The sequence below is a fragment of the Theobroma cacao genome, chromosome 8 (assembly GCF_053813885.1).
Source record: "Theobroma cacao isolate CCN51 chromosome 8, ASM5381388v1, whole genome shotgun sequence".
NCBI lineage: Eukaryota > Viridiplantae > Streptophyta > Magnoliopsida > Malvales > Malvaceae > Theobroma > Theobroma cacao.
Window position 1 is genome coordinate 30,954,495 of NC_142646.1, and position 23,442 is coordinate 30,977,936.

General features: G+C 33.3%; 1 protein-coding gene across 1 annotated transcript; it reads left to right on the top strand.

Moving 5' to 3' along the window:
* The first annotated feature begins 939 nt into the window (after window positions 1–939).
* On the top strand, window positions 940–23,315 carry LOC18593141 (alpha/beta-Hydrolases superfamily protein). The gene is given in 16 exon segments (XM_088809295.1): window positions 940–1,199; window positions 1,291–1,377; window positions 1,767–1,831; window positions 2,563–2,663; window positions 3,506–3,595; window positions 4,750–4,872; window positions 5,983–6,060; window positions 15,131–15,216; window positions 15,521–15,569; window positions 16,601–16,657; window positions 16,738–16,868; window positions 16,954–17,037; window positions 17,451–17,517; window positions 17,740–17,900; window positions 17,973–18,272; window positions 22,534–23,315. Coding segments are annotated over 16 exon segments (1,821 nt in total). The 3' UTR covers window positions 22,616–23,315.
* The last annotated feature ends 127 nt before the right edge of the window (window positions 23,316–23,442 follow it).

A 23,442-nucleotide genomic window follows, 5' to 3' on the forward strand; every position in this document is an offset into this window, starting at 1 on the left:
TGAGAATGAATAGATTGGTATTATTTCTCTTTACTGTTTTTTCAATAAGAAGCCCCCTTCAAAACACATGACTAACTTATACATTGCTTTGGTTTATCATATTTATTCCATCATTTCTAACAATTCGAATGTTAACAAAATATTTCTCTTCCTATTAAAATAATAGTTGATGTTATCCATTTTATACGTTACAAGAAATTCTCCAAAACAACCCACCAGCCAAAAAACACTTCCTCTGAAGAACCCTTCCCCACTGCTTGATACTGATGAATGTTGGAATTTGAGTGTTAAATTTAACAAACACCCTCATAATTTTTTGTCTACAAGTAGTAACAAATACTGAAGGTAGACATCTTAACTTTTGTATAATACTACCATTCTTTTTATCTTATAAATGTGAAAAAACACATCAACATAACATGATCTTAATTTTGTACGTACTCATTAACGTTTTGTAAAATGGGAGAAGACAAATATAAACAACTATTAATCACCCTTGCAATTTCTGCTCAAATCACAAAATTACTATGTAAAAGTCAATGTTTAGCGATAAAAACAACTCTATAAATTTCATGCATTTTTAATTCAAACAACTAATATATGATTTATTATATATAAACAAATTCTTCAAAAATTTCCTTTTACCCGAGCAACGTACGGTCCAACTCTACTTCTAGAAATTGAAACATGATTGGGAAAAATAATCGCATGTAGCATGACATATTGACATCTATTGTGTTTGGTCCCACACTGACACAGTTTGTTATAACTGCAGACAATTCTCACCTACCGTCCCCCAAACGGACAAACAAACCTCTGAAAAACCCACCATATTTCTCTTCTAGTTTTGCTCATTCAATTCAAAAGTCGTGGTTGTTGCACGCATTGCTTATTCCCAATCCAAATTCTTGGATCACCTCTCTTTTTTTTTCCCCTCAAATGGATTGGTTGATTTCATTGGATGAATCTTCTCTCAATGCATATAAACAACATTTCAATGTTCTCTCTTTGATCCCAACTTCACACTATTTACTGGCATTTACCGTGATATGGGCAGCTTATCTCTACAATTTCCTGGACATTCATTTCTTCCGAGACTTGTTCTCTGGATTTCGCGGTGCTCCCGTTTCCTATACCTCTCACCCTTCCTCCCCTATTTACAACCACGTCGTTTCCAAGTGCCGGATCCTTCACGACAGGTACACTTTTCCTTTCTTTCTATTTCACCGGGAAATTTGATTCTGTCGCTTTCTATTAGGGTCAGATATACATTTTGTTCCACTATTGCAGGTTTTTAGCGACGCCATGGTTATCAAGTCCTCATTTTCAGACTGTTTTCCTTAATTTCTTCGGGAATCTTCCAGTTTTCAGCTACAACAAGTCATATAATGAATAGAGTTTCTACTGTTAACAATTTTTTATTTTTTTTTTTGTGCTTTTGAATGTTGCAAAAAGGCTGTTTTCTTCTGTCCTACTTTTGTTCTTCCCTTTTTTTTATTTAAGACTTTGATTGGTTGTTACTTTTGTTTATTTTGATTTAAGAAGTTAATATTTTTATTACTATTTTATAAGGGGATTTGCTAAGGAATGCCCCAATGTCACTTGTTAAGATTATTAATATCTTCATTTATTGTTAGCGAGAATTATTAGATTAAACTATTGCCATAATACAATATAAATAGAACCTCTCCAAAGTGTCTTTTGCAGTTATTTTAGATGTTTATCTATATTCGTTTTTATCTAACAGTAACATGCCTATGCTTTCTCAAACAACTTTTTCATGCTTCCGATGGTGGAACAATAGCTTTAGATTGGCTAACAAGTTTTGATGGTAAATCCTAACCTTTGATGATATTATGAACTATCCTCACAGATGTATGCATGTGGAGCAACTTTTGGAATATGTTGTTGTTGTTGTTGTTGTTGTGTGTACTGTTTTGTGCAAGATTATGTTTTGAAGATTTGACCTTTCATAGCCTTTGCATCCATCATCCATTATTTTAGTCTTTTTAGTGATAGGAGTATTAACTACCAAAACGTGTGAAAATGGTGCAAGGTGAAGACATATGAACTGTCAAAGCATATATAAAGCTACCTTAGAGTGAACTTCTTCAAAAGTCATGCTTTGGGTTTTTAAAAGCTCTTAGTTTTAGATTCTATTTATCATCTAAGTATATGGAATGATACATTAAGTGTTTGAACATTATAATGCGAGAAAGGTCACAATATGCAGCTGCTAAATCTATAGTGCAGCATCACACCAATTTGCAGTGTTGTTTCATGTTTTCCTTTTTTAGTAGAATCCTTGTTCGTAATTAGCTTCCTCATATGCATCTAAGATGATGGTGTGAGCTGATAGCCTGTTGGCAGTCACAGATTAGCCCTAGAAGACAGGCTAAGTTCAGCCATCACCCCATCATATATTGCAGCTCGATCTGTATTGACTAAATGACACCATTAGTTATTAGTTAATTGTCGACATGGACATAATACCTTCATTTCATATTAAGTTTGTATAGTAAATATTCTATTCTGCAATTGATGTGTTTGATAATTATACAATTCCACGAGGCACCTCTGAGATGAATAATGCCATCTCGAATGATGACACAACTCCAGTGGTGGTTGTCATTCTTGGCTTAACAAGTGATTCTGCTTCTGCAGTAAGTTAAATGTTAACTTATGACTAGTCTTCTTGTCTTCTTTTTTCTTTCTTCTCCTTAGCATAACTTTTGGGCTTATGGGAAAATGTTGCTCAACTTGTATCAACTTTTCGTGAATTTGGAAAAGTAATCAAAGTCTAATTAGGATAGCTAGATAATTGTGTCTAGAATCTTGTAGAGTGTCTCAATGAGTAGTTAGACGTGAAAGATGGCTAGTAGATAACCATACAGGCTTTTGAGGGATCTCCTAGGACTTAGAAAATTATATCCTAATCTTAAAACTCTGTTGCCCAATGAATTAATAGGCCTATAAATAGGCAGGTACTTAATCAGGGTGCAAGTTTTTCATGGATGCTCTACATACAGTTTTAGGCTTTTTTGGTTCCTCGGTGTTCTTTATAGCTATCGATTTTTCTCATACTCTTCATCCTTTTAGGGATATTTAGTGCTTTTTTCTTGTGCAAGATTACAGACCCCTATAAAGTGGTTGGTTGAGAATAAATTTATTGCTATTGATGTCAATTTAATCCTTATCAAGTAATTCTTTTCCAGTTCCACTTGCTAATCATCTTAGAGAGTTGCAGATACTAACTGATGCTAAGCATTGAAAATTAGTAGGAAACTAAAATGTCATATAAAAAATCTACTGGTCTGGTTTTGAAATCTCGTTGACTATTCTCTGAGATAATTTTATTTCAGACCTCAGAGAAGGCTATATGTCCTTTTGTCTTTATAAAAACTTAAAGAAAATTCAATGACCTATAGATTGAATAGGTCAAAGAGATTGTTCTGGAATATATGTTTCAATACTAAAATTGTCTTGCTATAATATCTTATGGCAGTATATTAAGCACCTTGCATTTGGAATGGCAAAACATGGATGGAACGTTGTTGTTAGCAACCACCGAGGACTGGGTGGTGTTTCAATTACCGTGAGTTGTCCTTTTTCTTTTATTTTCCTCTTGAGTTTAGCTTAGAACATTTGTGTTTTATGCATTTTTTTTTTGTCTGTTTTGATCTGTTTTGAGTTTGGAATATTACATTGGTTTTCTACCTTGCTCAAGGGAGGATGAACTTCCATGTAACTGTACTGTATCAGTCAATGAAATCAATCAACAAATATATCTTATTTCACAACTTGCAGAAGACAGACCACTCATTTGCTGTAATTGTTGTAATTGTCGTGATCTTATATCTTATATCTTATTTCACATTTGTTGTAATTGTCGTGATCTTCAAGCTGATGTTATACCAAATCTCATGGTATAGCTTTTACAAGATTACTGCTTAAAGTTAAAAGATTTATATGTATGATGACAATAAAGTATGCAACATAGGCCACTATTGAGCAAGTTTCAAGCAAACATCACTCTCAGAATTGAAAGTGTAAAAAGAAAAATGAAAATGAAATCTGGAATGAAGAATTCTATAAAGAGATTAAGGAGAGAATATGTGGTGCTGATTTTAACAAAATAAAATATCAAGTATGTTAGTGTTTAGCTAATATAGCAGTGATTTTCACTTGCTTTTACTATATACATTTTGGTTATAAGATTTTATTGGGTAATGTTTGAGAAATACTTTGATTTTATGTTTAATTAATGAGCTTTCTAGACAATGAACTCGTTAGATGTTTGATCTAAAGGTGATAGTGATTCATATAGCTATGACATAGCATTAGGTAATCAAATCTTAAATATGGTAGATCAATCAGGCAGTTGCAGGTTTAATTTCTAGCACATTTAGTTGTGATGCTTTATTTCTAGATATATTGTTGCATTTTTAAATATTATCTAGTTCTTCTGTTGAGAACTAATAAATGGACCTAAACCTTTGACTAGTAATTGATTGGTGAGATGTATTGTAGCAATGTCTTGTTCCAAGGAATTTGTATGTGTGAATGAAAACCTAATAGTTAATTGGTTAAAAGTTGATGGTTTCTTGTACTTTCTCTGGCAATGTGCAGAGATGCTATTATCAATATCTTGCAGTTAAAAGTAAAGATTAGTCCTCTTTTACGAAAACTTGATAGTTAATTGTTGAGATGTATTTTCTTAATGTTGTATTTGTAATGACACTTTTGCAGTCTGATTGCTTTTATAATGTTGGCTGGACAGAGGATGTATGAGTAGTCATTGATTATCTCCATCATCAGTACCCAAAGGCTTCTTTATATACTATTGGAACTAGCATTGGTGCCAACATTCTGGTATGTTATGTGCTCTGCATTCTATATTCTTAAGACTCCTTTGGTGCATAAATGTGATAGAAACTGTGTCGCTTGATTCACTTCCCTTGTACTTTTACCAGCTATTCTCCTCTATGTTTGATGATGGTGCTTCCCTTCAGTCTCTGGATTGCCTGGTAGGAATAGGTGTCCTGGGTTTTAATTTGTTTTTTATTTTTAAAATTTTCTATAAATTGGAAGGCGAGTTGGTCTCCACAGCTTAACCCAGTGATTTAATTTAGCTTTAATATTGTTAAGTTACAGAGGAACCTCGTAGCTCTCTTTCTTATTGTGTGGGTAGAATTATACAAGGATATGAAAGTCGTTTAATGCTTCCTCTCTATTCTCATAATTCTATGTCATTGGCAAAGCTCCTCTATTTTTCTCTGTGTGGTTGTAAGTGTCAAACTTTCATAATTTCCATGAGAAGTGGTAGGAGTATAGCATGACAAGTTACTCTTGTGAAATTTCTATAAAAAACCTTGTCACTGGTTGTACCAAGTTAGGCATTTGATTTGATGAGAATTTCACTATTTATGTTGGTTCTTGTCAGTGCCATTTTGTTACCATTAGAGCAATTTCTTTAGGTAGGTTAGAATAGATATTGGCACCTATTTGTGCTTCTTTTTTTCTTTTTTTATATAGATCATGTGAATCTACATCTGAAAGATGTTGCTCATTTCACCTTCCTGTTAGTCAAATTGGCTTCCACTTCCTACAATTTTTTGTTAAACAACAAATTCTAGTAGTTTTCTTGACATTGCTAACTCTTTAAGTTTATCATCTTGGGATTCTTGTAAATTGGAAGTTTCCACTTTTTAGCTTATTTAGATTGGACAAGTTCATTTATAGACCATACTTTATTGGTCCTATAATGGCCCTACAGTTTTGACATAAAGAGTAGTTTTTTTTTTTAGGCAATTTGGATATATTTATGTATGGCAATCTACCTGATAATGTTACCATTTTATAGCAGATCACGAACTTTTTGGCTTGTATATCAGTTTGTAATTATGTTTCTTTACCTCTAATTATAAATTATATCAACTTAATATTTATTTGTGACACCTTAGTATGTATTATTTCTTACAGGTGAAATATCTTGGAGAGGATAGAGAAAAGGTTCCTTTAGCTGGTGCAGTAGCTATTTGCTCTCCATGGGACCTTTTGGTTAGTGCTTTATTTCTAGCAAAAATGCAGCTATTAAGTAGCACGAGTTTTATGGAAGAAATTTATCATAGTTCCATTATTTGTTAACCACAATTTTGAAATAATTTGCTCATTAAATATATTCTGAGTATGCCATTGTATTATTCTTCTGGTTCCTTTTTTTTTTTTTTTGATCCAACAAGTTTCATGAAAGAAATTTCTCATATTTCCATTATTTGTTAACTGTAGGATTTTTTATTTGAAGAATGTTAACTACTAGTTTTGATCACTTTACTCTTTAATTTATTCAGATTATGCTATTGTATTCTTTTTTTTGTCTTTTGGTGGTGGTGAACACCATGGGGATGGGGGGTTGGTATAAAAAAAAAGATGAATTAATTGATATGAAATAAAAAAAACAGAGTATTTACAATCGCAAGATCAAATCATTAACACCTTAAGTATCAAATACAATTAAGGTCTTTAGTCCATAAAACATCTTAAGATTGACCCTTCAACCTTTCAAGACAGAGCATACAATCCATTCCATCTCAATATGAAGACAGGAAGATGCAAATCCAATGACCAAATGCTGTTTTGAGTACAGTGTAGATCTGTCAATTTGAGTACTCTTTCCCATGCTTGATCTCTTTGTAAACCACCTCAGAATCAGTTTCAATGATTATTCTCTTACAACCTTTAGCTTTAGACAACTATATCCCTTCTCTCATAGCTAGAGTGTCTGTTACTTGTATGGAATCAGCATTTACCTTCTTCCTAGCCCTCCATGTAGACCACCTTTATTACCCTCATAGCAACTTGTATACCATTATCTTTAACTTCCAGATTATAAGGGCCATTGTAGTTGATGTTTATTTAACCTATGGAGGTCCTTGTTTCTGCATTGTCTCTACTGGCAGGTTCCCTTGCTCCTTTATCTTCATAGTTTTATCTTCCAAGGATTCCCATGCAGCTGAATATGCCTGGTATATGGTAGTTGCACCACTTGGACTGTTCTTTTTGAAATATGCTTCTCATCTAGCTTTCCAATGATCTAACAAGTGAAAGTTATGTGCAAACATGAAGCCACTTTGACTTGTTTTCCTTTTTCCACTGTAAGCACTCGCATCATCAATCGATTTATTATAGTTAGTTATACCTTCTTGATCAACCATATAACCCACACTGCTAGCAAACCATTCTTTCTTAGTTTAATCATAAAGTAGTGATACATGTTCTACATTCTTTATTTTCTTATTGTAAAATGGAAGAGGAGAGTTCATATGGTTCTTTCGCCACTAGTTATATTTATTAGCTAATTAACTATTACAGGCCTTCACAAAAAACCTGTGAGTCAGATTGGAAAAAATAGTGCAAGATTAATTTACACTCTTTGATCTACAATGTGAAAAAGGAGTAGATGAATTTTAGGTATTTGGCCTTTTTTTGATAGAAACCAGATTTTTCTCTATACTCATAAAGATTGAGGTCTCAAGTGGCCTAATCAAAATGTCCTCTCTCCCAATTTGACTCATAGGGACAGTAGAAATTGCCTTCAGAGCTGCTAGAGATAACAAATGCTTATATTCCTTCCAAGATCATTCAGGCCCAAGACAATTTTGCACCTTTTACAGCCTCTATTAATATTATGAGGAAAGTGAATTCCTTTCAGGCCCTATAGGCCTCTCCAACATTACTTTGCTAGGAGGGCATTATCAAAAGCATTCATGTCCTTAAATCCTATTCCTCCTTCTCCTTGCTGCGAGTAAGTTTTTGCTACTTTGCTGATGCATCTTACTTTAATCTTGTCCTTACCTTCCCCAAAATTTTGCCATAGCTGTATTGACTTCATCACATATCTTCTTAGGTAGCTTAAAACTAGGTTGTGTAAGTTGGGATTGCACGTTCAAACTTTTTTGAGAAGTATTTATCTTGCTTCTTGAGGTAAAATTTTCAGCATCCTTTCTTCGCATATCTTATGAGTTTATTAAACTCCCCCTGTACTGTATTCCTGATACTAACAACAGTCATACTGCATGGTTAACAAGTGACCTTTGATTTACCATCTAAAGCAGCTGATATGGCACCATTTAGCAATAGGTGGATAGGCACAACCTGAATATAAAACCACGACAAACCCTGGGCTTAACCAATATGGTATAACACCACATAACACTCTTGCTCATGTATAGGCCTAATAATAATAACAATTGAGACAAATGGTGCTTCTGCATGCATCAGTACAAGGCAACAAACAACTTAGTCTATCATACCATGTAAAGGCATCCAACTTAAAAGGAGGCTGCAATAATACATTGAATTTAACTAATCTGTGATAAAAGTAGTTAACTATGGGGACAAAGAAGAAGGTTAGAAAAGAGACAATGATACAAATGTTGTTATTGGTATTGGGACCTGAATCTATTTAGACATGGTTGTTAGTGATCATGATTTTATGTATATTGCATTGTATTTCTGCATAGACTTTTCTGTAAGATTGGATGGATTGTAATTAGCTTCTTTTAACGTGGAAGTTTTCTTGCAACAATAGTGTGGGCTCACATGCACTTGGCAGGACTAATTTAAACTTGATTCTACAAATTTTAATATCATCTATGGGAGGTTTTTGCATCTTTCTTTGAATCTTTTTGCAAATTGACTATATTAATGAAGTTATATATTGGATAAAAGGGAAAGACCATGTAAGGAATGTTGTCAATTCACTTACTTATAGAAATCTTCAGAATATGTTTAGAAAATGATGTGAAATTGAGGTATAAGATTGATGCTACTCCTTTGATGGTGTCTAGCTGGTGTTCTGCATTCTTGAATGGGAAAATAGAGGAAAAGGATTTTTGCCAAGCATTACCATACTGGATTGTTGAGTCTACAATCAAGGGATATTTATCATGTGAGTTTACTTGTATTTTCACTGTTGAGAGTATTGAGGGCGACTTCTCTTTAATTGCATCAAGTCAAGTGTATGTTTTCTACATGCACACTATGGTTCTTTAGCCCATTGATTAAGATTTATTTCTTCTCATGAGTGATAATGCAAAAGAGATTTATGAATATCATTATATAGAATTGTTAAAGAGATACATAACTAACTTCTTTATTGATCTTATATCATAGAAAGATATTCTAGTATCTCAAGAAATAAACATTTTAGTCTTTAGTAATAGAAACTACTGGAATAGCTTATGGATTCTGAGATTGTTACAACCCAATTTCCCGGGCCATGACCGACGCATGAGCTCAATGAGCATAGCTCACTAAGCCCAAGCAAGCCTATCCATTTACCTTTGCTTAACAAATTTATCATATCATGCATACACACACACCTTTTTCTGGGTGTGAACATAGCCAAAACATAATGACATTATCGATAATAATATACATGCACTATACCAATCATGTATTTAGCAATTTACATTGCATACACATATTCACATTGTTAGATTGTATTCACAATACAAAAAGACCCATGACTTTCAGCAAAGACATTTACAATAAAAGGGATTACTATCGAATGCCAGACACATACCCAGGAGATGCACTATGGGGACTCCTCAATCTAGGGTCCAACAGTCACCTGATCTGAAAACATAAATTTTTATAAAACGTGAGTACAATACTCAGTGAGTGAACAAGATGGGAACAAGCATACCATAAGGAATGTTTATCGAAATCATGATGCATTCATTTTCTTAAAATCATGCAATTGTTTTAGCTCCTTTAAACCCCTCATGTAAACCCCACATGAGTAAATCACTTTACAAAAATCCATGCTCAACTATGGTACCAAAGAAATGGGAAATATGGCAAAACCCACAAGTTAGCAAAATGGACAGAAAGTTTCTCGCTGTAGCGAACTTCATTCTCGCTGCAGCGAGAACCAGAACCTCAAGGAAAAAGTCTCCTTTTTCCCTTAAAACAAGTCATCCTGCTAAAATAACAATAGCAACATGTAACACATGTAAACTTCCAAATTTCAACAAAACAAATGCTTACATATTTGCATTTACAACCATATACCCATCATCAACATGCACACCATCCCATCATCATCATCATGCACATCATCCCATCATCATCATCTCATATGCAACGGCTTATGCTATTGTCACTAGGGGGTGGGAGATCACGAAGCATCCCCCCCCTTCACTCGGCAAGAGGTGCACTTCACTCCGGGTCACGAAGCAACGGAGCAGTCCCTTCCCTCCTCTTCCAAGCTCCTGGGCAGAAAGTCATACTTCGCCACAAATCATACCTATCAAAGCACTCATAGGGTGGAAGATCATGAAGCATCCAACCCTATAAGTTACGGAGGCAACAACGGCTTATGTGCACTCCCACTCACACATAGCCGGGTCAGCAACGGCTTATGTGCACTCCTACTCGCACATAGTCGGGTCAGATCAACATGTAAAGAAGCATCCAATGCATATCATGCATTTTATCATATTGTGATAACACATAAACCATTGTATAGCACATTTTCACAATATAAAATCATTTTATTAAAAGCTTGTTCCCAAGGTACATTTTCTAAGACAAGTTAGATAGAATCGTTCATATTCCCCAAAACAAGTTTGAAATGCAAGTCCACTCACCGGTATTAGGAGTAGAAATACTCCTATTTTTAGTCCGCGGGTACAGTCCTTTATCCGTATACAATGGCTCACCACCTAGCCATAATCTATGACACATATTCCAATTAAATTGTGTTTGACAATCAGAGGCTATTTCAGGCTCGATATATATATGATATGAAATGAAAAATGCATGGGTAACCATCTAGACTCGGTACTGGCCTAAGTCGATTTTTCATCCGATAAATTAGCCAATGCGTTCAATTTCACTCCAAATTAATCCATTTCTCCTCTAATACCTTAATTTACCACATACCATTTAAATAAAGCCAAATTCAGCATTAGAACCCTCACAGTTCCTTATAGAAAAATTTGGTCATTTAGTGCACTAGCACCAAAATTTTTCTGCATAACTGTTTCACCTTAATCCATCATATTTTCAAGCCATTTTCCCTGAAATAAAAACAATCCCCCATTGATATTCAGCCCTCATGGTTCGACCAACAAGGAACCCTAGAGAAATTGAATATCTCTTTTGTGTTTTTGTTCATAACCATGCTTAACTATCCCTAAACACTAACATAGTCTAAAATCAAATTATTCCAACAACAATTCCTCTTCCATACCCATTTTTCATAATTGAATTCATCATGATAACTCAATATTCAACCATGAAAATCAAGAACAAAAGCATGGGTAAGCTAGGTATCAAGGAGAATTAAAGAAATTTGAACTTACCTAACTTGTTTCCTTGAATTCCAACACTTTCTCTTTGATTTTTCCCACCTAGGGCTTGTTCTTCCTTGGTTTCTCTTCTCTTCTGGTTTGGCTGATCACTATGGGAGAAATGGGCTGATTTTTATGCCTTTTATAAAGAAAATAATGAATGGATGAGATTTTGACACATGTCACCATTCCATTGGTCCATGTGTCATACTTAGCCATTAAGCAATCTCTCTCCACCACACATTTCTCATGTTTATCCATTTACAGGATGAATAAAATTCCTTGACCTTGACAAGTGCTGGTGCGAAAAATTTACCGATTTGCCCTCGAGATAAAAAAATTACGATTTTACCCCTATACTCCAAAATGTACCGGAATCAAATTATTTCTACTTTTCAACCTCAAATAACACTAGCATTGATCAATATTAACCAAATGGGGCAAAAAAAACTCGTTTTATAAAAATTCTCGTTTAGTCCTCTAGTGGTAAAATTACCATTTTGCCCTTGTGCTCCAAAAATACCGAGAATCACAATTTTTCACTGCTAAACATCATTTTATACTCCAATAATCATAATTATATCTCATATAATTATTCTTGGTCAAATGTGAGCAAATCTTGGCTAAAAATCTCCATTTTATCATCAAATGGTAAAATGACCGTTTTGTCCCTAATTGATCAATTTTTCTGATGGACTCCAAACTGGACCTTGAACTCCAAATCACTATTCTAAACCATTCTGTGGGTTTTAAAATTTTCAAATTCCTCTTAAAATTTCTATTTGAACTAGTTCAAGGCTCGATTTAACTTAGTTGTACCACTTAGTACAATACCGTCTTTTAATCGAGCTTGACAAGGTCTCACAGAGATGGTGAACACAAGTGTTGTGCCTTTCATGGTGGTCAAAAATTACGCAACTATTTGTGACACCAGCATAATAAAGGTTTGTGAGCATGTGTATGCATAATATGTGTCTTCATGCATTTCTTTGTTTTGGTTTGTATTGATAATAGTGGAATTGCCTTTATAAATACTAAGATGGTGCTCGTAGCTACGCTACAGAAAAGATCACAGGTAATATAGATTATTTGAGAGTGGACTTCAATTTGGTACTTTCAAAAGAGTTTGTAGGGGAAGCTATATTGTATTAGTCAACTGCATAAATATATGATTTTTCCTAGTAAACGAAAAGATAAACTGGTATTAATTGAAGATAGTTATTTGCTATGGTTTCAATCACTAAAAGTTGCTCCTAAATATATGATTTTAAAAACGTAGTTAACCAAAGAAGATAATAATCCTGTTAAACATCCAGTAATTTTTTTCTATTAAAAATATATTACTTAAACAAAATGAATAACATTTGTGTTTTAAAGGTTTTTCATTTTTGTTAGATGATGTATATCATCTTTCTAGATGCAAGACTTGTACTTATCAAAATGTTAAAGGAATATCAACTGTTACACAATTGTCATATATGTCTAACTATAATGACAGTTTGCTTTTCCTTTTGCCTTATACATTGGTTCCATTTCCTTGGTTTCTGTTGTTGTACTATATTGTATTATTAAACTGCATGAATGTATGGTTCTTACTGGTAGAGGAAAAGATAAATTGGTATTAATTGAAGATAGTTATGTGCTTTGGTTTCAATCACTAAAAGTTGCTTCTAAATATATGGTTTTAAAACAGTACTTAACCAAAGAAGATAATAATCTTGTTAAACATCCAATAATTTTTTTCCATTAAAAATATATTACTCAAACAAAATGAATAACATTTGTGATTTGAAGGTTTCCATATTTGTTAGATGATGTATATCAACTTTCTAGATGCAAGACTTATACTTAGCAAAATGTTAAGGGAATATAAACTACTACACAACTGTCTGATTTGTCTAACTATGGTGACAGTTTGCTTTTCCTTTTGCCATATACATTTGTTTTCATTTTTTTGGTTTTTGTTGTTGTGCTATATTGTATTATTGAACTACATCAATGTATGGTTCTTATTGGTAGAGAAAAAGATAAACTAGTATTAATTAAAGATAGTTATTTGTTTTGGTTTCCATTACTAGAAATCTGCACCTACATATATGGGTATAAAACAGTACTTATCCGAAGAAGACAATAATCCTATCAAAGATTGTTAGATGTATAATAAAATATTAAGAAATCAAAAAGTATATAACCTGGACTTTGGCAAATTAAGATAAACAGCTGTAGAATGTAAAGTAACAGTATAATGTAAAGATCCTATCAATATAAAATAATACTAATTTCTAGTAGTATCTATTTTTTATGTACAAAATGATTGGCTAAAGGTTGTCAAATTCAATTGATTTGTTTATTCAATGATGACTGTGTGCTATGTATATTAAGAAATAAGTAGACCTTCTTGACTTTTTTATTTTGTTCAATGAATTGGATGGATATTTATTAAAATTTAAACATTTATTTATAAAAGAGATATCTAAATACTATGGATTTAAGTTCTTATAGAATAAGAGGGTACAGATAAAAAATAATATTAAATTACAATTGATAAATATTAAATAAATCTATTCTCTAAGCATTAAAAGTTAGAAATTATTGTTTTTAAGTATTTTTTGTTAAATTTTGGTGTTTTAAGGAAATAATAATTTTATCTCAAGAAGGAAACCAATAGAGATAGATAGAAAAAATCGAGTCTGAGAGAAAGATGAGAAACACACTGATATAATCTCTCATTCATTTTTAACTTCTATAAGAAGTCAATTCAGTTACCAAGAGCAGTAACATAAAACTGTAAAGAACATGGACCAATAATAAAAGAGTGATATGAATCCACTTTCCACTACTTGGCTAATACCAAGCAACTACCAACCTATGCATAACACTGAACATGGTCTGTTTTTCAGAGCCACTAATTACTAATAAAATTCAAAAAACAAAACATAAAATAAAACTAATTAGACACCACTTTTAGCAGATGATGTTCTTCTTTGCTTTAAAACACATAGGCACAAACAGCCATGTCATGTGCAGACAGAGCTCAATTTCTAACATTGTTTATGTAATAAATAAAAGTAAAAAAAAAAAGCAAAAAACGTACTTTTGACATAAGGTGTACAAAAAAAAATTAATTCAACTGATAATGACAGGTATCAACCAAGTGATCCAATCAGTTATCCTACTTTTATATATATTATAGATATATATGCAATCGATTAAGTATATTAATCCTCGGCCCTAAAGTATAATCAAATTATCTGGAGATTCAAAGCTACAATAATAATTAACTAGAAATCCACAAAAACAGAAAACAATCATTTTGGTCAGGTTGAACTGATGTACACTAAGCTGGAAGTGAAAACTAATTTTTCTAGCCTTGGCAATCAAAATCGACAGAATCTGACTATTTATGTTAATCATTTCTGTGGGTGAATTCTAGCCCTGGCACCTGCCAAATAACAACATTAGCTCTTGAATTAACTCTCACGCATCTCCCGTGACATTCTGCACTTTCCACTCATTTGCATTACCTAATTATTACAAGTATATATTATGATGTGTAAAAATAGATTTATGTTGATAAATACTTCTTATGCAGGGCCTGGTGTTCAAAGTTACCTGAGTTATCACATTTTATTTGCCTTAGCCACATCAAGTTACAACTTTTTTGACATTGTAGCAGGACATGCCATCATACATTTGAATCTGCAATTGTTCTTCATTTTAATGTCTACTCTTTCTTTTTTTTTGTGTTTTTAATTTTATATCTTTTGCAGATTGGTGACAGGTTTATATGCCGCAGGCTGGTGCAGAAGTTATATGATAGAGCCCTTACAATTGGCCTTCAAGGTTATGCAAAACTGTAAGTCCTACATTTTTCAAATAAATTGTTAGATGTGAAGCCTATATGTACAGGTTCTTGGTATCTGAAACTCAACAATATCGAAACCTTTTTGTTTATTTTCAGAGGCATAAAGAGAGATGCCTCAGTAATGATGTACCTAGTAACTGATTTTTGTAACAATTCATTTGGCCTTTGAAACTTAAGAGCACCTAAAATACCTGTTTTGGGGGGACCAGGGAGGTGTTGCTGATGATTTCCCAGTAATAAAGTAATTAATAAATTTTCATTATCAATTTTCTGGAGTTGATAATGTTTATTGCAGGCATGAGCCTCGTTATTCTCGGCTAGCTAATTGGGAAGGCATAAAAAAGGTTAGTTTCTTCTTCAATGCAAGGACCATCTCTTCTTGGGGATATTGCATTAGTGTAGAAAGAATAATAGATCTGAAAGAAAATCATGCTGTTCTGTAGTTTCTCATACTGCAATAATCAACCATCATTTATCTAGTAATTGACCACCTTATGTTTTTGAAAAAACTTTCCTCATTTTGCTTTCATCTTGGGAAAATTAACTATAAAAGAGATTGATTTATAGTAAGTGTTCTTATCCCTTGCTTCTTCCAGGCCTGTCCTGGATAATTTTCACATGAAAACATTGAGCATGATTACATGTAGTAATTTGTAGACATGGATGCTTACCATCTTTTGTTCCCTAAATGGAAGACATAGGTCATAACTACAAATAAAAAAATTTTCCGCAAGCTTCATGAACTTTCTGAAGCGTTTTCTCCCTCGCTACCTTTTCTGCTTCTATGATCATAGATGAGAAATTTCTGCAGCAGGAAAGAAGTATATATGCAATGAGCTACGGAAAATTTCTGTATTAACAGTTTTCATCAGTTATCTTTTCTTTGCCCCCTCTTCCTCAAGATATAAAGATTGTAAATAGAAGCATTAATTCTTTGAGGAATATTCACCTTTCATTGCTGTTATGAATGTTGCACCAAAATAGGAAAACAGCCTGGAAAATTTTTTATTGTGCTTACACTTATAAATTTCCATGAATAAGGTCTGCATGGAGGGTCACTGGAGTTTCACTTCTGTGACCTGGAGGGGAGTTTGGACCCGAGCTTTGAACCTCAAGTGCATGCATTTAACTTATTTGGTGCCTTGGAATCATCTCTGTTCCCTTTCTTTTCATACTTGCAATGTTCGTTTTGTTGCTAGTACAACATATTCATGATTGTTGCCCCCTTTCTCTTGTTGGCAACTCTACCGGAACTCCAAGAGAACTGACATTTTCATGCAATCTGTATCTTGAGCATAAGTGTCATTCCTTTTCATTAGTCTCCTCTTCCTTTTAACTTATGCTGTTTTTTGGTTATCCTCTTGGCCTTCAAAAGTCACGTTCTGTTCGAGATTTTGACAACTTCGCTAAATGCCTTGTGGGAAAATTTGAGGTACTATCTGAAAATTTATCCATACTTACTTCTTTGCTGTTATTTTTATGAGTTACAAAAAGTATCATATTGTCTCTCAGACTGTAGATACATACTATAGGCATTGTAGCAGCTCTTCCTATGTGCAAAATGTTTCAGTACCATTGCTCTGTATCAGTGCTCTAGATGATCCTGTCTGTACCAGGGAAGCCATTCCTTGGGATGAATGCAGGTGGAGCTCCTATAATTATGCTACTGAATACTTTCTTTGAGTTTATATGTTATTTTGTGCAGTCTGGTAACTCTGTCTTTAACAGGGCAAATAAAAATATCGTATTGGCCACCCCACAACATGGAGGACATCTTGCATTTTTTGAGGGAATAACTGCATCTAGCCTGTGGTATTTCATAGCTTCACATTAGTGCATCACCAGTATAATATGTTTCTAACATCTGTTGATGCTATAAGTCAGCCATTCCATTGATAAAAGAATTTCAGGAAATTTGTATAGTTCCAAGCAGTCCAACTGGCCATTTTGTTTATGCTTTATTATTTGATTGTTGTTGTCAGCTACGGCACCTAATTCACCAAAAATGAGAGTGTGCAGAATCCATCGTGATCCTGTGAGCGTCAAATTTTAATCTCACTACTTTCAAACTGATCTTATGGTTAGCTTGTGATTGATAGCCTATATGGTCACCTGCTTAAGTCATTTCCTATTTATGTGATAGTAGTTACCAAAATATTTGAAGTGTCAAAGATGTTATCAATATGTTTTAACACACATACTTTCTTTTTCCTTTTATTATTCAGGTGGGTAAGGGCTACTAATGAATTTCTTAGTCTCCTACACTCTAGTCCACATCTGCATCTCCAGAAGGTTTGCTTCACGTTCATTGCCTTTAAGTTTACCTATCAAATTAATGGCACATTGCTTGGAGGCGTGTGAAGTTCTTGTTGCAAACTCTTTCTGTCTGGAGCAATAAAGTTTTTAAACAAAATTTCAGATCTATCAATTGTAATCTTATACTCTTTTTAAATTTAATGCAATATTTAAACCTATATCTGTTAGTTGATACTTTTTGTTTTGATGCATTTGCAGACAGAGAATTCTGACTTGCAGCTTTCATTGGGATCATCAATCGATGAGGGTCCATATGTAAATGTTACAGAAAATGGAATGGTGGCTGCAGTTGGTAATGAGCATATAAGAAATAACATAGTTGAAGACTTAGCTGGATTAAGGAAGATTCATAACCAAGAGTGTGATAAAATGATTTCAGCATCAGAACAGAACAAGCACCTGACTGAAACGATGTCTGATGTTGTGCCAAGTGCTGATAAAATGGTTTCAGCATCAGAAGAGAATGAGCATCTAGCTGAAGCAATGTCTGATTTTGTGCCCGGTGCTGCTCAAGTTTCTGGACAATCTTCAAACTTGCAGGGCGTCAATTCTTTTGATGTGATTGCTCATGTGAAAAGATGTTTGAATCATCTTTCCCGTCAAAACAGAAATTCAATGTGGTTGCTGGCTTACATTGCCATTATTACAAGTTGGCCATTAGTAGGTTCAGCTTTCCGCATTTTTTCCAGGAAGAAACTCAGAAACGTTTCACCTGCAGCTTTGCGTAGAAGGTAAACTACTGCTGCTAGTGTCGTATTTTGTATATGTTTAATGTGTCATTATTCAATTCTAAAAATGTGCATGGCTGCCTGCTGAAAATATCTATTTTCTGATGGCAATTGTGAACTAAATACTGAACAACATGAAAAACCTTGTTAAACTAGCTTTTTGCCTAGAAATAACATTAAGGCTATTGATGAGGCAATCTCTATTATATCATATATTTTCTCTGTAATTGATGTCACAAAACCTGGGGATAAACTTTCCACACCATTGATTGATGGTTGAGTGGTTAATGTTTTGATTCCACAGTTGTTTTTCATCCATTGGACATGAGCTACACAGGGGAAGGCAGCCCTCTCTTATTCCATAAACCCAGCCTCCCTTCCCCTAGATTTGACACTGCAACCACTTTACTTGTCCTCATAGTTGAAATCACCCTTTTAATGGTATTTAATATACTATGTAAATAGCTTTGAAATGACTATATATATTTATCCTTTGTTCACCTACATCAAACAAACAACATATATATAATCACAGCATGCATAAAACTTTTGTTTAATGAAAAATCACCAACTAAAGTTAATTATGATGAAGAGGAAAGTATGATGATGACCCTTTTTTTTTTTTTTGGATTTATGTATAGAGTCAATTCTGTGAATCAGCTTTAGCACATTCCTTATGCAAATCACCAATAAAGTTCCTTTGGTTACTCATCCCACCTACTAGTTTTCTTGTCTTTTCTCTGCTGTGAGTGCAACATACCCAACTGTATGTCAATGCTGTTTGCATAAAACACAGAGATTTCAACTCAATATCCACCTAAAGCATATCTAACTGAAAACTAATTGATAATGAGTAAAAACATTCAGTACTGTGGACACAATCTTCTCCTATATTAAACCTTAAGCCTAAGCTATGGGAGATATAAATATGTAACTCTTGTCATGTAAAGGTATCTGTTTAGAACTGATTCATAATAGATAAAATAATATTGCATAATGTGATCAACTTATTAAGTTTGTCAACCTCTTCAACAGCAAAGGGTTATATTAATGCTCTATCAGTTTTCCTTTATTGCAATTGGAAATCAAAATATAGGGATTAAAGGTCTTCAAAACTGAAGTGTAGTGATTACTGTTGGACGATTTTTTTTACCTTTTAAATTTTCAAATGTGTACTTGGATGTTCATGAAGTTTTATTTCTTTTTATACTTATATACTTTATTTAAGTATATATTTATTTATTTATTTATTGAGAAGTACTTGAATACTTTGTTGGTAAATCATAATTTGACATATCATAAAAATTTTTAAAAATATTTAGTAATAAATGGTAATTTCCAAGAGGTGGCTAAATGTAGTTTATTAACAGTATAAAAATTATAAATATATATAAACGCCTTTTACAGCATTAGAAAAAACCAAACTGTGCTTAGTCATTGGGAAAGTAGGAGTCTTTTCAAATAAAAGCAACAATTTATTAGATTAAACTTCATTTAACCCATCAAGTTAAAAGGGCCTCAACCATTGGCATAAGTTTGCATAGGTTGAATGATAGGCTAACTCCTAGCCACCTTCTTTTCCTTGTTTCACTTTTCTTTTTGGTAGGCACGAAGGATAAAAAAATTTCTAATGTAATGATTAAGTTTCATAACCACATTTACTATTTTGCCTCTCTCAATCTTTGATTTTTTTTTTTTTTTTTTGCATTTTGTCCTTTACATCCTCCCTACCAAACGGGGGCATTAAACTAAGGATGATGATATATATTTTAAGCATTGTCTTAATGTTTCATGAATGAATTCTATATCCATAATCAGTTCTCTCAAATCATAGAGAGAAAATGTGATAATTGATTCATGAATTTCTTCTGTTTTCTTTTCGTAAAGTATTTCCTGTTGATCAAGTTTTGAGTCTTTATTCTCTGTTTACATCTCTTTGGAAACCCGAAAATTTAAAATTAGACTTGATAATTCGTATTCGGGTATCTTAATCGTATCATATAAATATAGGATATTAACAGTTATACGGATAAACTCGGACACGACACTAATTATATATATATATGTCAAGATACGAATATGTATACATTAATTAAACGTGTAATACGACGCAACACATTTAATATATTTATTAAATTTTATATGATACGATATGATTTATAATCCTTTCAAACGATTAAGGTGATTAAATTAAAATATATACAATTACAAATGAAATAAAATTTTATTATTCAAATTTGAAATTAATAATCATAAAAACAATTACAATGAAACATTAATATCCATTTAGTATAATGAAATCTACCACTGCCATCATCAACTATATTAAAAGAAACTATATATATGGGGATTTAATTAAACAGGTCATAAACGTATCAACTAGACACATTTACGCAATCAATTAAATGGATAGTAAACAGGTCACATCTTAGACGGATAGTTAACAAATCACATGTTATATGGATAGACGATAACATAATTCATGATGAAATGTGTCTTAGATGAGTTTTAAACTGGCTAAGCATATTTGACACATTTAAGACATGAAATTTTCATATATCAATCATGTCAACACAATTAACTTATACCCAAGCAACTTACCCTGATGTCTTCTTATACAAAATTATCAAGTCTAACCGAAATCCACCTTTCCAATGCTTTTGTGTCTCAAGTTGCCGATTAAGTCCGTGTAATAGAGTCAATATCAAGCATATTCTGCTTTTTGCCATTATATTGAACCATAAGCAGCCCCTCGATTTAGAGATAAATTCTACTTTTCATTATGCATTAATTGCTGTCAACCGGTTATTATTCAGTCTCTGATCTTTTTCTTTTGACAAAATCCAAGGTAATGCTAAATGGAAGAAAATTTCAAACCGAAAAGGATTTGTTGGGGGCCATACCATAACCCATTACCCACTTGGGTTTTGCTAGACAACAATGATGATGATTTGCACACGAAAGAATGACTCATACCATATCTAACAAAGATGTGAATCTGCCGTTTGATAGCTTAAGGACAAATGTTTTTGGTAAGAAAATGACCTTTTCCATTGTAAGGAATCAAAGCAAAGAAAGACAAACGTGGCTTCTTTTTTATACCAGATTCAGGTTGTAGAATATAATAGAACTTTCCTCTCCTATCTTTAAGTGCAATACATTGTCTCTGAGAAGAATTATTATCCTTATTCTCATCTGAAGAATATTCAAACTATAGGCAGTAAGCCAAAGACAAAACAAAAGCCAAGTCGGTATCACTTTGTAATCTCAGCCATTATCCATAGGCCTATATAGTCCTTTACATTGCTGTAGCAATCTCTTTGTTCTTTTTTTCTATTGAAGCATTGACTTTTAGGGGTTTGATAATAATCTGTTGGTAATCGCTTTACTTGTTAGCATCAGAAACCTTCTTGTAAACCTTGGCGAGTAGTTTGAAGTAGGTTATGTTAAATTGTGCCATCAAACTCTAAAACAAAGATTTCTTAGACTGATAATGTTAAATTATGTCACACTGTTTGATATGATTTTGATAAGGGTTTTGTAGTAACTCAGTAGCTTTCTTCTCCCAGTCTTCTGCCATATATTAGTTTTAACTCACTTCATGTTGTATATAAATTGGTAAAATTATAGTTTCTTGAGTGTTACGTTGAAAGAATGGTTTGAATACTAATTATCCACTTTAAGTTACTAATACGAAGCATGATATATGAAAAATGTGAAAAGAAGTATCGGAAATTGGAGGAATTAGTCCTCCATAAAAATTATTAATAATAACAATAAAAAGAGAAAAGAAATCAAAATGACACTGCAAAATTTCAAACGCAGGCAACATCTAGGAAGGCAGTCGGTTGAACCCAAGAATATATATATATGAGGGCAGACTTAGTCGTCGTGGGCATTAATTAAAACTAAAGCTGAAATGTTTATCATCACTTGTTTGAATTGAACCCCATGGCATTGTTTCTACAATGCTTATGATTCTTGTTTGACTTGGTATTTATACGGAAGCAAATTAAAATTGCCCATGTAAAATCTGCTAAGTTATGCACCATAAGTCTACTTGTGAAATGCCACAATCACATGTGAACAGAGAACATACCCTGTAGGTTGAAAAGATCCAAAGATTATTGATAAGATTGGATGAGATTGAATAAAGGTCCGATTATGAATACTAGCTAGCTAGTAATAGCTTTATTTTGTCAAGGAAATAATGAGTTGTCTTATATGTTAGTCAAGATCCTTGTTCTTATTTTCTTCTCTCCAGAAAAAAAGCTGGCCATGGCTTTGGAATCCCCTTTTATGTGGTGATGGAAACACCTGTTTTATTCTCAGATGTAAACTCATGACAAAGTGTTGGGCCACCTTTGGCATGTAAACTCAGAAATCCGAAGTGATATTTTCCATGAGTACAGGTACAGCTAGCTGCTATGTGACAGAATCTGTCTCTGGGAAAGTATTTTCACAGCACATTAACAAGTCCTGCATGAGCTGATTTTGAGTATTGTGGGGGTGAAAAGTCAAGGAGAAATGGCCTGCCATCTGATGCAGTTATCATCGCCACTGGTTTAACGGATCGTGTTTAATTATATATATTCTTCATTTCTTTTCTTCTTCCTTGTCTTCCTTTTAAGCGTTGGCTATCTGGGAAGTTGCCATATGTCGACCTCACAGTGTAAGGGACAGCATCAAAATTGCAGCAGTCTAATATAATATATAGAAAGCCTTTTCATTGCTTCATCGGGCCAAATTTGAAGATATATTAATTGTTAATTCAACAGTCTAGCTTCATGTTCTCCATGAACAAAGACAATGACCCCAAAAATAAAGGTCGAATCCAGTTTCCACGCTCCATGTTTCATGTGATTTTGTTCTTAGGACACATTCAAACGGTTCTCCCAATGTATCAATTTACTCCCTTATTCCTTCGGCAACTCTTAATATCCCAATATTTTATTTCTCAACTTTTTTGTATTCTGCAATAAATCCAGGAACAAGATGCCGGGGAATTATTATTAACTTTTTGTATAATACATTGAAACAAGTGGAGATCAGAGTATACTAATTAATTAGGAATATGCTAATAATTTTAATCATTCATATCCATGCATTTACTTTTCGCAATCCCACGTGAAATCTCATTGATCCTTCACTTATCTCGGTTTGTTTTGTGAAA